We start from the raw sequence: 15,162 nt of genomic DNA, 5'->3' as shown, positions 1-15,162 counted from the left end.
GAGTGACAGTTTGGAAGGTTGTGGAGGGACCCACTGTTTTGTTCCCCAGGAAATATAGTAGAACTTATCAGTGGAACACACGTAAACTGTTAACCAGGAAATATTGGAACTGACTGAAGAATAACTCAGAAGAAGAAACGTTTTGAAGGGTTCAGGGGAGTAGGGGAATTTACAGTCAGAGGTTCAAACATACCTGAGAATTCCCATAGAGTCAGTGCATCAGTATGTCCACAGCCATAGGTCTATGAACCTTGGGATGTCATAGAGGCATAGAGATGTACAGCACGTAAACAGACCCTTCAGACCAAATCATCCATACAGACCAGATTTCCCAACTTAATCTCGTCCCATTTGTCAGTGTTTGACCAATATCCCTCTAAACCCTTCCTTTTCATATACCCATCCAGATGCCTTTTAAATGTTGTACTTGTACTAGCCTCCACCACTTGCTCTGGCAGCTCATTCCATACACACACCACCCTCTGTGTGAGAAAGTTGTCTCTTAGGTCCCTTTTAAATTTTGCCCTTCTCACCCTAAATCTATGCCGTCTAATTCTGGACTCACCCACCCCAGAGAAAAGACCTTGTCTGTTTACCCTATCCACAACCCTCATGATTTTATAAACCTCCATAAGATTATCCCTCAGCCTCCGATGCTCCAGCGAAAACAGCCCCTAGCCCATTCAGCCTCTCCCTATAGCTCAAACCCTCTAACCCTGGCAAAGATGTGCAACGGGTTTCTGACTGTTCAGACACTGGAAGGTCAGGGCCATTTTAATTGACGAGTGTTTGAATGTAATGCTTTTCATGATAATCCTGTGGATTCTTCTGCAAAGTCTGACATGTCCTGCCTTGAGTTATACTATTATTGACTAACTTCAAGAGACAATAACTAAAAAGATTCCAAATTCACAGAGGAACAACACAAATGTATTGTTTTCTTCATAAAAGTCATTAATTGTCCTTGTAGTGGTACACAAGAATTTGAAGAGGTGAAATTGTAAAATCTTTGTTCAAAATTCTTGCCACAATTTGGATTGTTCCTCCTTATTGCACCTGTTTTCCGTACAAATGTTAATACTGGATTTTCTTCATTCTGATAAATGGCAGTTTGAGCCCAGCAGTAGATAATTAAGCTATTATACAGACTTCACGTATGGTTTGAGGTGCACACAGGGCTGTTCATAGCAAGAAAGGATAATTATTTTATAAACACATGACACACCAGTTGACAGGAGATGTAGGAGTCCTAATTCTAGTTTTCTCAGTCCTGCAACAGTTTGGCACAAGCATGTCCACTATCCAGCTGCATTAGCATTTGTGTCAATTAATCACTTTTGCAGAATAATGTTCGCAAACAGTTAAAATGTAAGAGCAAAGGAATTCTATTAAATAAAATTGCACTGATGCCATGGTGGAGCAACAGAATTGTCACTTTTATAAAAATCTTATTGCTGTAAAATAACAATATTACAGATCTGCCATCAGTAACACCTAATTGAAGTACACTCGTGCCTTAATACCTCGAGTGACAAAAAAAATTGATTTTGACACTAAATACACACATCAGCTGAGTCAAATAATTACCTCAGCTGAACTAATGGGAAATCTTGTTTAAGCACACAAAAAATGGCTGCTCTATTGGAAGTTATGATATTGCATTTAAAACTGTTAGCCAACAGGCTTTTCAAATTAGTTCCCCAATGATGGAGACATGTGAGCAACACTTGAAAGTCTGGTGCATTTCAATTTTGAAACAGTTTAGTTTGAAGCAAACTGACTGCTGAGATTTTTTGACTGTTACTGACAGATATCATCTGGGCTAAAGGAACAATTAATGTCACTTTTTATCTCTCTCATGCATTTCCAGATAACTGAGAGCAGGTGACTCCAACAGCAGGCAAATGTGACAATGTTGTTAATTTCTGCTGCAAATGATAAGGGCAGGAATCAGGTGACCAGGCAATTATAATCATTTAGGAAACTTAATTACTCACTGATATCTTTCTCCGTCCCAACCATCATCAATTTTAAACCTGCTCTTTTGATCAAACAGGATGTTGTCCTTTAACTATACAAATCAGGCACCGATGGCAGCAATTGGGCTCAGCAGATATTTTGAACAGTATCTTTTGGGGAAATTGTAGCAGCTTTTCTTAGTAGGTGACCAAAAGGGATGGGGGTGGAGATTGGGAGTGGGGTGGGGGGTAGGGTGCAGGCATAGAACATAGAACATAGAACAGCACAGCACAGAACAGGCCCTTCGGCCCACGATGTTGTGCCGAACATTTGTCCTAGCTTAAGCACCTATCCATGTCCCTATCCAATTGCCGCTTAAAGGCCACCAATGATTCTGAATCTGCCACTCCCACAGGCAGTGCATTCCATGCCCCCATCACTCTCTGGGTAAAGAACCTACTCCTGACATCCCCCCATACCTTCCACCCTTCACCTTAAATTTATGTCCCCTTGTAACACTCTGTTGTACCCGGAGAAAAAGTCTCTGACTGTCTACTCTATCTATTCCTCTGATCATTCTATAAACCTCTATCAAGTCACCCCTCATCCTTTGCTGTTCCAATGAAAAAAGGCCTAGCACTCTCAACCTATCCTCGTATGACCTATTCTCCATTCCAGGCAACATCCTGGTAAATCTTCTCTGCACCCTCTCCAAAGCTTTCACATCTTTCCTAAAGTGAGGCGACCAGAACTGCACACAGTACTCCAAATGTGGCCTTACCAAGGTCCTGTACAGCTGTAACATCACCTCACGACTCTTGAATTCAATCCCTCTGCTAATGAACGCTAATACACCATAGGCCTTCTTACAAGTTCTATCCACTTGAGTGGCAACTTTCAAAGAGCTATGAACATAGACCCCAAGATCCCTCTGCTCCTCCACCTTACTAAGAACCCTACCGTTAACCCTGTATTCCGCATTCTTTTTGTCCTTCCAAAATGGACAACCTCACACTTGACAGGGTTGAACTCCATCTGCCACTCCTCAGCCCAGCTCAGCATCATATCAGCATGTGCGTGCTGGGGGGAGCTGTCAGGGGGTGAGTGACACAATCATGGTCTCAATCTTCTGCCTCAGTGTGAAAATGGGTGATGCTGAAAATGAATGCAGTTTCCAACACCATCACGTTCTTCCCAAACAATTGTGGTTAAAATTGCTCTGTTGGACTCCCTTATCCCACCCAGACCTGCCCCTCCAATAACTTTCCTTTCCTTGAGAGAAGTTCCCCCAAGACTGCCCTCTTGCTAAAGTGCATTCTCTTAGCATCTAATAAATGGTGTCTTTCTGCCTTTCATTCAGCTTTTACTTTCCATCAGTTTTGCATATACCACTAGCTGAGGAGATGCAGGCAAGACTCTAATGATAATGTTGCCTGAGCATCATATAAGAAGGTCTGCTTGGTTTGCCATCCATTTCAGACCTGCTTGCTTGATTATTTCCTGATGTTAAAATGCTATTGTGTCACTCAAAAAGGGTGGTCTTCCACTTCTATGAATTTTCTTTTGGAATTATTATACAAAGTTTCCTGCAACTTAAACCCACTTTTCAATTGAGCTTCAATGAATGGCTTTTGAGTTTTTAAGAATCTTCTTCTGAGGGAGCTTATTAGATTGAAAGAAAGAAGTCACGATACAGTTACAAGATTCTGCCCCACGTTTACTGAGGTGTCAGTGGGGGAGCACTTGGGGCCAGCGACCATAATTCTATTAGATTTAAAATAATGATAGTAAAGGATAGACCAGATATAAAAGTTGAAGTTCTAAATCGGAGAAAGGCCAATTTTGACGGTATTAGGCAAGAATTTTCAAAAGCTGATTGGGGGCAGATGTTCGCAGGTAAAGGGACGGCCTTCAGAAATGAGATTATGAGAATCCAGAGAAAGTATACTCCTGTCAGGGTGAAAGGAAAGACTGGTAGGTATAGAGAATGCTGGATGATTAAAGAAATTGAGGGTTTGGTTAAGAAAAAGAAGGAAGCATATGTAAGGTATACACAGGATAGATTGAGTGAATCCTTAGAAGAGTATAAAGGAAGTAGGAGTACTCTTAAGAGGGCAGTCAGGAGGGCAAAAAGGGGACATGAGATAGCTTTGGCAAATAGAATTAAGGAGAATCCGAAGAGTTTTTACAAATACATTAAGGACAAAAGGGTAACTAGGGAGAGAATAGGCCCCCTCAAAGATCAGCAAGGCGGCCTTTGTGTGGAGCTGCAGAAAATGGGGGAGATATTAAATGAGTATTTTGCATCAGTATTTACTGTGGAAAAGGATATGGAAGATATAGACTATAGAGAAATAGATGGTGACATCTTGTAAAATTTCCATATTACAGTGGAGGATGTGCTGGATGTCTTGAAACGGGTAAAGGTGAATAAATCCCCAGGATCTGATCAGGTGTACCCGAGAACTCTGTGTGAAACTAGAGAGGTGATTGCTGGGCCTCTTGCTGAGATATTTGTATCTCAGCAAGGTGAGTTGCCGGAAGATTGGATGTTAGCTAATGTGGTGCCACTGAAGGGTGGTAAGGACAAGCCAGGGAATTATAGACCAGTGAGCCTGACATCGGTGGTGGACAAGTTGTTGGAGGGAATCCTGAGGGACAGGATGTACATGTATTTGGAAAGGCAAGGACTGATTAGGCATAGTCAACATGGCTTTGTGGGTGTGAAATCATGTCTCATAAACTTGATTGAATTTTTTGAGGAAGTAACAAAGAGGATTGATGAGAGCAGAGCGGTAGATGTGATCTATATGGACTTCAGTAAGACGTTCGACAAGGTTCCCCATGGGAGACTGATTAGCAAGGTTAGATCTCGTGGAATGTAGGGAAAACTAGCTATTTGGATACAGAACTGGCTCAAAGGTAGAAGACAGAGGGTGGTGGTGGAGGGTTGTTTTTCAGACTGGAGGCTTGTGACCAGTGGAGTGTCACAAGGATCGGTGCTGGGTTGTCTACTTTTTGTCATTTACATAAATGATTTGGATGCGAGCATAAGAGGTACAGTTAGTAAGTTTGCAGATTACACCAAAATTGGAGGTGTAGTGGACAGCGAAGAGGGTTACCTTAGATTACAATAGAATCTTGACCAGATGGGCCAATGGGCTGAGAAGTGACAGATGGAGTTTAATTCAGATAATGCGAAGTGCTGCATTTTGGGAAAGCAAATCTTAGCAGGACTTATACACTTAATGGTAAGGTCCTAGGGAGTGTTGCTGAACAAAGAGACCTTGGAGTGCAGGTTCATAGCTCCTTGAAAGTGGAGTCGCAAGTTGATAGGATAGTGAAGAAGGCGTTTGGTATGCTTTCCTTTATTTGTCAGAGTATTGAGTACAGGAGTTGGGAGGTCATGCTATGGCTGTACAAGACACTGGTTAGGCCACTGTTGGAATATTGTGTGCAATTCTGGTCTCTTTCCTATCGGAAAAACTCAAATGGGTTCAGAAAAGATTTACAAGGATGTTGCCAGGGTTGGAGGATTTGAGCTATAGGGAGCGGCTGAACAGGCTGGGGCTGAGGGGTGACCTTATGGAGGTTTACAAAATTATGAGCGGCATGGATAGGCTAGATAGGCAAAGTCTTTTCTCTGCGGTCAGGGAGTCCAAAACTAGAGGGCATAGGTTTAGGGTGAGAGGGGAAAGATATAAAAGAGACCTAAGGGACAACTTTTTCACACAGAGGGTGGTATGTGCATGGAATGAGCTGCCAGAGGAAGTGGTGGAGGCTGGTACAATTGCAACATTTATGAGGCATTTGGATGGGTATATGAATAGGAAGGGTTTGGAGGGATATGGGCCGGGTGCTGGCAGGTGGGACCAGATTGGGTTGGGATATCTGGTCGGCATGGACGGGTTGGACCGAAGGGTCTGTTTCCATGCTGTACATCTCTATGACTAATTGACGAAGTCAAATCTGGTCATCCTTTTCCTATCCCGATCATAAAATTTGAATGGTACTTCCTGTATTGCTTGAAAATGTGCAAATGATAACAGGCGATGTAATCAGGTTTCGAATAGAGGTTAATAATGTGAATAGAATTGAAATCGATCAAAGATATGAGGTAAAAAAATTGGGATGACTACAAATAAATATAAATTTGTGAACAATGCACTTATTTTAGCAAAGATGGAAAATGAAATGAGCATATTTTCACCACAAAAAAAAAGTTTATAGGTAAAATTTTTATTCATTCTCCTCTTACAGACATCTCAAGGAAATTATACAGGCTTGATGGCCTTTTTTATACACTTAAATTCAATCCCTTTTCTTTAAGAAACAACTTTTGACTCACCTTTTTGTTAACTGCGCATGCAATTGGATATATTTTTAGATATTAAAAGAAATAATTTACCATTATTTTCATCTTGTGATTAGAGGAGCTATTGCTATTACAATAAAATAGATTTTTTTTTCACAGAACATCAATTCGCGGTTCATTCTTAGAATATTAATTTGATAGAAAACTCATAATTGCACTATAGACTTCACAGACGCCCTAACTGCCATGTCTATAAAACCTATATTCCCTTATTATTCAATACTGTTCTTTTGTGGGCTTAATAAAATTAACTCTTCCTAGTGCACTATAAGCTGTGCATGTGAACTCATCCGAAATGTACAACTTTTTGTGTCCTTTCAAAATTGTATTTTTTTGTAAGCCTTGTTCTATATTTAGATTTGTGCAACAATTATATTTTAATTTTATAACCTTTCTATTTTAATGTAAGAATAGCCCAAATACAAAAGCAAAATTAACACTAAAGTGAAAGGTTGTAATTAAAATTACAATTAACATGTCTAAAGTCATTATCAAAATTTAACAAATAATTGTGTCTGTTACTTCGTGCACTCAAACTGCTGTTGTCTAAAGCATTTTACATGGTTAACAACACAATAGCATATTGGCTATGTACAAACATTGAATGAAACATATTAATGAAATTTTAACATGCATTGATAACTGTATTATTTCTGCTTCGGCGATTCACTCTGTGCCTAATTTGGGACAAATGAATAATAAACCTACTTGTCATTGCGTTGCCTTTTTCATTATTTCCAAAGATAGTTTAACGGTCAAATAATCAGAAGATTGTAAATGCAGGCTTTTCTCACTGGTTTAAGGACATTATTTGTACTGGCATCATCAAGCAGCAGTACTAAGGCAGAAGTACACTTATCAAAGATGCCATTTTTAAGATAAGACCTTTTACTCAACCACCTGTCTGACTCATCAAATAAATGAAAAAAACATTTCTGTCAAGAAGACCTCGAGAATTCTGGTGCCTTTTCCAATGTTTATCCCTTCACAAACATCACTAAAACGTATAGTCATTCATCTCCTTGCTGTTCGTGACATCTTGCCACAAAAAAATGCTTTTGATGTTTACAAGGACGGCTATACTTTAGAGATATCTTACTGGCCATGAGGTGCATTTGGATGTTTTGAGGTCATAAACAGAAAGTGCAGGTGCAAGTTAATTTCTCAATTCTTTTCAATCTGCTATATTCATTTTCTATCTAAGTATATTTCATGCTTGGGTTAAATGATTCAGTAACCAGGCAGAACTATTTTTGCACTGGTTTTGTTAAGTAAATGCTTTAGAAAGGTCGAGCTTGTCAAGGTTTTGCAAACTAGCCAGGTGGTAGAAACAGAGTGGAGTCTCCTGTTCTGGAGGTTGTGAATTTGAAAGTGGGAAGACAATTTAATTAGGCTGGTTTTAATTAATTTCTGGGCAGGAAATGGCATGGTTGATTTTCCCAGATTGCTGCCAACAGGTTAGTCAGTATCTTAAATGACAACTTCACTTTTAAGGTTTAAGATCTTTCTCATTTCTGGGGTAGGGTTTTAGTTTGGAATATGAACATAGTTTATCTCATCACAGTTGCTGTTCTCTGTTACTGCTTCATTAATGTTTATGTAGTGTCAAGTGTGGGTTTTAAAATGCTGTTGCTTTAAGAAAAGATTGAGGGATGCGTGATCAAAATTTTGTTGTTATTGTATTGCGGAAGTGTAGCATTGGTTCACAAACTGAAATTGTATAGGACATGTTGTTACAGAGAGTTTTATGCACTGCTATTACAATTTAAAGAAAACTGCAAGTAAATTATATTCACTTCAAGTCATCTTGACAAACCCTTAACTCTTTTCCCAAAGCCTAAATGGTCTTCCTGTTCCAAAGCCTAATGTTACAGTAATTTTTAAGGTAGTTCTGTTTGTTAATCATTTGTATTGTTTGTGCCTAACTAGTTATCTCTGCGATGCAACAATGGGTTAAGGGATTGCTGCACTTTGTCAATACCACATATTGGAGTTACTAATGTTTTAGAAACTCATTCACTGAAGTGAAAGGCATAATTAATTTAATACCCAGTCACTGCTGAATATGAGCCTTTGCGCTCATTAAATAACCCATATAATTCATTGCTAATCTTGTCAGCATGTCCTGTTACTTACAGACACCATGTCCAGGCTTAACTCTTTAAAATTAGTGTAATGGTAAACATATTTACAAAAGGATGGAACTTGATTTAATGTGTTGCATTCTATGCTATTGACTGTTTTATCTCCACTTTCTCTCAAATTCCTGATTTTCTGAGGTAAAAATTACTCTTTTATGCAGAAAAAAATGAAACTTGTTATACCTATGTAATCACTACAACCCTTTTTTTGATTTTTTTTCTGTTTGAAGGAGAGCCTGAAGATTGGAAACATCTCCACTCTCCACAGAAGGAAAAGAGCTTTGATAGCTCCTCCCATTTCGTTCCCTGAGAATCAAAGAGGACCATTTCCAAAAGTTATTGGACGGGTAAGGATTATGAGAATGGATTTGTTTTCACTGATTTACATTGATAATTGTCCATCCATTTCATGAGTAGGCAGCTCAATTAAATTTAAGGAGATTTAGTTTACATTAAACTAATTTGAATTTGTGAGGTGGAAATAGTTCACACTTGAGCCTATGCACGTTTCAATTTGCAGTAAAGGCTGTCACAATAAGACTGACAAACATCACCTTGATCCTTCTGCATCACCAAGGAGTAAGCTGCATGTGGGAAGCCTTTGTCTAACCCAAGTGTAAACTGGCTGAGGATAGTAGGTCTATACTCTCTAGGGCTTAGAAGAATAAGAGATAATCTAACTGCAACATGCCAGATTTTAAAGGGGCTAGACATGGTAGATGCAGAGATTCAAAGTTTGTGAGAAGATTTGTAGCTCGGGTGCTCGTTGTTGTGGTTCTGTTCGCCGAGCCGGGAATTTGTGTTGCAGACGTTTAATCCCCTGTTTAGGTGACATCCTCAGTGCTTGGGAGCCTCATGTGAAGTGCTTCTGTGATCTTTCCTCCGGCATTTGTAGTGGTTTGAATCTGCTGCTTCCGGTTGTCAGTTCCAGCTGTTCGTTGCAGTGGTCGGTATATTTGGTCCAGGTCGATGTGCTTATTGATTGAATCTGTACCACAAAGGTTGGAGGAAAGATCACAGAAGCGCTTCACAGAAGGCTCCCAAGCACTGAGGATGTCACCTAGACAGGGGACAAAACGTCTGCAACACAAATTCCCGGCTCAGCGAACAGAACCACAACAACAGATACAGAGATTATTTCAATTGACTGGGGAATCTGGAATGCAAGAGTTCAGTCTCAGGTTAAGGACCGATCATTCAGTGACCAAGTACTGTCGACTGTCACAGTCTAATGTTCAGAACCATATCCTGATGGGAGCACTATATCTTGGGACAGCCACAGCAAAAGCTCAACCTGGAATGCATTGAGCCATGTTCCATCACATCCCCAGGAAACAGGAACTGTGTAAAAGCACTCGGACTGTCTGCATGAGAGATTGTTTGACATGAAAAATAATTGTACATCATAAATATAACCTGTAATAGCAGGTGTAGCGAAAGAGTTCAGGTGCTGTATTAAAAAGAACTGATCTGTCAACCTGTTGTACAATGCACTGTCACACATTTATGAGTAAAGTATATTTTATGTAATGTTTAAAAAAGGGGGCCAATCATCTAGGACTGAGACGAAGGAATTTTCTTCACCCAAAGGTTGGGTGAGTCTTTGGGATTCTCATTGATGTTCCATCACCGAATGTAATTATGACTGAGCCAGATTGTTATCACTTAAGAAGTCAAGGTTAATGGGGAGTGAGCAAGAAAAAGGAGTTAAACTAGAAGATCAGCCATGATTGTAATGCTTGATGGAGCAGCTCAAGGTGCCACTCCTGCCACTTTACTGTTATCGCTGTCATCTAAACTTGTTATGTTCTCCAGAGCTTGTGCCTGTTGCAGATGAAAGTTAGTGCCATAGACACTGGCGTAGCTCTCATTTTCTATTTCGAAGAGGGGAATGTGGAAAATGGCTGACGGTGTTCAATGTTGAGCAGAGAGATCTGAAATGGGTGTTCGTTCAGCTATTTTCAATAAATATTTTCAATAAAATAGCTGATTTTGATTTCAAGCTAGGGCCAAACCAGTCTGCTAAATCCACTCACTAGTTATGTATTTCCATCATATGTTTTAAGTTGTGCATCTTCTTGTGCTCCCAATAAATGGCAAAACTAGGGTCTCCTTTGTCTCTCCTTAAACTCCTTAAACATAAGGAATTTTACATATTGGACCAAAGTAGCTCGGTCATTTGTATCTGTAAAAACAAACGTGTTTATGAAAATTTAAATCGCATGATGAGCTGTATATTTAACTTGATCATTTTATGAGATCACAAGCAGGAATAGCATACCCAGCAGTCAACAGTGTTACCTAATGGACTAAATGTATCATTTCAGCACAGGTCACTAAGTATGGCCTGAAATAATGCCACCTTTTATACAACCCACCTAAGTTAAGTCAACAGAAAATAAATTGAACCTGTGAACATAACAAGTGGATCATCCACAATACTAAGTTTACTGCCAGTCACCAAAAGTATAAATATATCCAATAATCCAGAAAATTCAGCTTCACAGATGTCTGCTATGTTATATGTTTAGAACCACTGATTATATGTCTTATTGCATTGACCACAAATTTGTTTTAATCTGGATTGCGTTATTTAGTTCGTATGCATTTCATGGAATACCTGTGAGGGAAGATTATTTTTGACTTACTCTGTTTCCGACAAAGCCATAATCCTTTTAAAACCTCTCCTAAATTACTACATGTGCTGTTTAATCATGCTGTTTTTTCCATTCACTGCTCAGACTCTCACTCAGTCTTTTTGAGATCTCGATACACGTTTTGCATAAAACCAGAGTTTACAGACAAAACACTGCTCCTGCAATTTATGCATTTGCTTAATTCAGCATTTTATTTACACAGCAGATGGTGTGTGATTTTAGAAGAAAGAAATGCATTATCAAAGCTGCTGACATACTTCAGTACTTACCGAAATAGATCAGTTTACAAACCAATTTACAATGTGCATTTATATAGAACCTTTAATACAAGAATAACATTCTAAAGCACTTCGCCAGAATACTGAAAAGATACACATCAAAATGATGAAGGGTAAAAGAACAGAACTAGTGAATGTGATGGGTTTTGAGGAGGGTTTGAGGTCATGACACAGGCAAGAGGGGTAGGTCATTCAGTCCTTTGAGCCTGTGTGTCATCCAGTTAGATAGAGTCATAGAGTCATAGAATCATAGAGATGTACAGCATGGAAACAGTCCCTTCGGTCCAACCCATCCATGCTGACCAGATATCCTAACCTAATCCAGTCCCGCCTGCCAGCACCTTGCCCATATCCCTCCAATCCCTTCCTATTCATATACCCATCCAAATGCCTCTTAAATATTGCAATTGTACCATTCTCCACCATTTCCCTGGCAGCTCATTCCATACACGTACCACCCTCTTTGTGAAAAAGTTGCCCCATAGGTCTCTTTTATATCTTTCCCCTCTTACCCTAAACCTATGCCCTCTAGTTCTGGACTCCCCGACCCCAGGGAAAAGACTTTGCATATTTACCCGAACTATGCCCCTCAAAATTTTGTAAACCTCTATACGGTCACCCCTCAGCCTCTGACGCTCCAGGGAAAACAGCCCCAGCCTGTTCAACCTCTCCCTATAGCTCAAATCCTCCAACCCTGGCAACATCCTTGTAAATCTTTTCTGAACTCTTTCAAGTTTCACAACTTCTCTCTGATAGGAAGGAGACCACTCAGTAAGGTGTTCGACAAGGTTCCCCCTGGGAGACTGATTAGCAAGGTTAGATCTCATAGAATACAGCAATGATCGATATCATCACTCTATTTATCTGTGTCTACTCTATCAAATCCCTTTATTAGTCCAAATATCTCAAAGATTATCATTGAAAACAAACAGAAGAGAAACAGGCTATGAAACATGCTTTCATAATTTCAGCCCTGGTATCGTTCTGGATTTATGCCTCACCCTGCAAAGGGAATTACTGTGTACGTTTCCCGAGGCTAGGTAGCCAAAGGTGAAAGCAGTAAAGCAGATTTCTCTGAGCACAGGTTGTGCAATGGAAGCATCATTTTCTCCTTTAAAAAGAACTCCAACCTTCTTGGCAGAAAGACAATATTCCATTCACCTTTTTGATTATCTGTACCAACAATGAGATTTATGTACATGATGACCTGAGTTGATTTGCTCCTCGAAAACTTCAGTGAGATTTTTGATTTGACTTCCTTTGATTCAAAGTGATGATATCATCAGGGGATACAAAACAGTAGAGGGAATGAATGATGGAATGGAGCCAATGTAGCTGAACACAGATACTCAAATAATCGGGGATTATCAGAGGAATAATGTGTCAACAAATGTTAGTGAATTCATTGATGCATATGCACCACATTGCAATGTTCGCTTGTCACATGTTAATGATATTTTTGTCAGTGTTTCCACCCAATTTCTACCTATCTTTTCATTCATTGAGGAGATCTGGGTTTTGCTGGCTAGACTGGTATTTATTGCCCATTCCTAAATTTTCTTGAGGAGGCATTGGTCTGTTGGCTTCTCAAACTGCTGCAGTTCATTTGGTGTAAGTAAACCCACAAGGGCTAGAAGTGAGCTCTAGGAATTTGACCCCATGACAGTGAAGTAATGGCATTTTATTTCCAAGTCAGGATGGAGCTGTTTTCTAAGGAGCCTGGGTGGATCTCTGCAGTGCATCTTGTAGATGATACATACTATTGATATTATATGTCAGTAGTGGAGGGAATGGATGTTTATAGACGTGTTGCCAGTGAAGCAGACTTCTTTATCCTGGATGGTGTCACGCTTCTTGAGTGTTTTTTTAGGGTTGCACTCATCCAGACAAAGGAAGATCATTTCAGAACACTCCTGACTTGGGCCTTGTAGAAATGGACATGCATTTGGGGAGTGAGGAGGAGAATTACTCACTGTTGGATTCCAAATCTCATACCTGCTGTTGCAGCTGCAATCTTTATATGGGTAGTCCAGTTTCTGCTCAGTGTTAACTCCCAAGCTGTTGATAATGGACAATTCAGCCATGGCAGTGCCAATAAATGTTGAAGGATGATGGCTAGATTCTCACTTGTTGGATATGACACTGACACTTGGGACCCTGGGTTCAAATCCTGCCATAGCAGATGTTGGAATTTGAATTCAATAAAAATCTGGGATTAAGGATACACTGATGACCATGAAACCATTGTCAATTGTCAGAAAAGCCACCTTGTTCACTAGTGTCCTTTAGGGAAAGAAATCGGTCCTTTTTACCTGGTCTGGCACTGGTGACTCCAGACCCCGAGCAAAGTGGTTGTTTCGTATCTGCAAATAGGCAATTAGAATGAGCAATAAAAGTGTTAGCTTAGCCAGATATACCATATCCCATGATTGAACTTCAAAAAAATTACTAGGCACTTTCCGAGCCTGGGTATTGTTTACATTTTGCTCGATTTAGCCAGAGGCTGCTCGAGTATCTGAGGAATCTCAGGTGGTGCTGAACATTGTGAAATCATCAGTGACTATCCCCTTTGTGATCTAATGATGAAGGGAAGACCATTGATGAAGCATCTGAAGACTTTTGGGCCTTAGACCATATTGAGGAACTCCCACGGAGATGCCTTGGATTTGAGATGACTGACTTCTAAAAGAACAACCATTTTCCCTTGTACTAGCAATGACTCGAAGAGAATTTTCCCCAGTTCCCATTGACTCTAATTTTATTAGGGGTCCTTTATGCAACACTTGGTAAAATGCCATTTTCATGTCAAGGGCATTCAGTTTCCCCTCCCCATTCTTAAATGCTAGAGTCCGATTCCACGTGCTTTCAACATCTTACGTGAGCAGCCTATGGAGTGTCATTATCTGCAGGCTGACTCAAGTGAGATGTACATCATTGCCTGAGCTTATCGCGTCCTTGAGGAGGGGAAAATAACATGTTTGTGCAACAACTTTGTAAACTGATTTATAAAGAATACATTTCTTATCTTGTATGTAATGCACAGAGGAAATCTCCGCTACAAACGTCTGGGCACCGAACCATGCCTTTGCAGAGCTCATTGTGCAGTAATCGGGAACAGTGAACAGAGAGACAGAGGTCAATTGTAAACTCTCTGACATTGCCTACCAGTGGTCTGCTAAATCTGTGCAAATTGCCTGTTTAGTTATATGGAGCAAAAGATCCTAACATTTGATTTTACATTGGGCTATCCTCTTGCCAATTGTGAGACTGAGCTGTTATTTTCAATTGTTTGAACACGATAGATGCAAAAGCAGATTAATGCTGTAATAATCAGATAGATTTTCAACCTATCGCCCACATGGAGAAGTGAAATTGACTGCTCATTAGAGAAACTGCCTAAGATTCACCTCTATCGAAAATCTGCTCACACTTTGCAATCTGTCTCAAATAATATCTTCTGTTTAATCAGAACCTCATATGATTGTGGTAAAGTTAGGAATGATCAGTGTAGCAGTTCCAATTCCATTTTGTATAAAAGCCATCGTGATATTTGCGAATTATTTTTCCTCCTTGGCTTCCTTGATAAAATAGTATCAAAACAATGCCTGGAAAGGGGCAATCATAGCAATTGAAAAATGCTACACTTCAAGGATAGCAGAACTCACTTTCTAAGATGGATTTTGTGTTATTGTCCTTCGAATAATGCTGCATTGAAGAGAAGATGAAATGGAACAAAAGTAATTTGCCTGCCA

The 15,162-nt window shown here is 39.8% G+C and overlaps 1 protein-coding gene across 1 annotated transcript in view; it reads left to right on the top strand.

Moving 5' to 3' along the window:
* The window catches only part of cdh13 (cadherin 13, H-cadherin (heart)), a 1,096,178-nt gene that overhangs the window by 408,821 nt on the left and 672,195 nt on the right, over positions 1-15,162 (top strand). The window contains exon 4 of the mRNA XM_043706651.2: positions 8,706-8,822. Within this exon, the coding sequence (XP_043562586.2) occupies positions 8,706-8,822 (117 nt within the window). The remainder of the gene's footprint in view (positions 1-8,705; positions 8,823-15,162) is intronic.

The sequence above is a fragment of the Chiloscyllium plagiosum genome, unplaced genomic scaffold (genome assembly GCF_037043375.1).
Source record: "Chiloscyllium plagiosum isolate Xiang-an unplaced genomic scaffold, Cpla_swu_hap1 HiC_scaffold_17, whole genome shotgun sequence".
Taxonomy (NCBI): Eukaryota; Metazoa; Chordata; class Chondrichthyes; order Orectolobiformes; family Hemiscylliidae; genus Chiloscyllium; species Chiloscyllium plagiosum.
The sequence above is the reverse complement of the archived record's forward strand: the minus strand, read 5'-3'. Positions and strand labels throughout refer to the sequence as shown.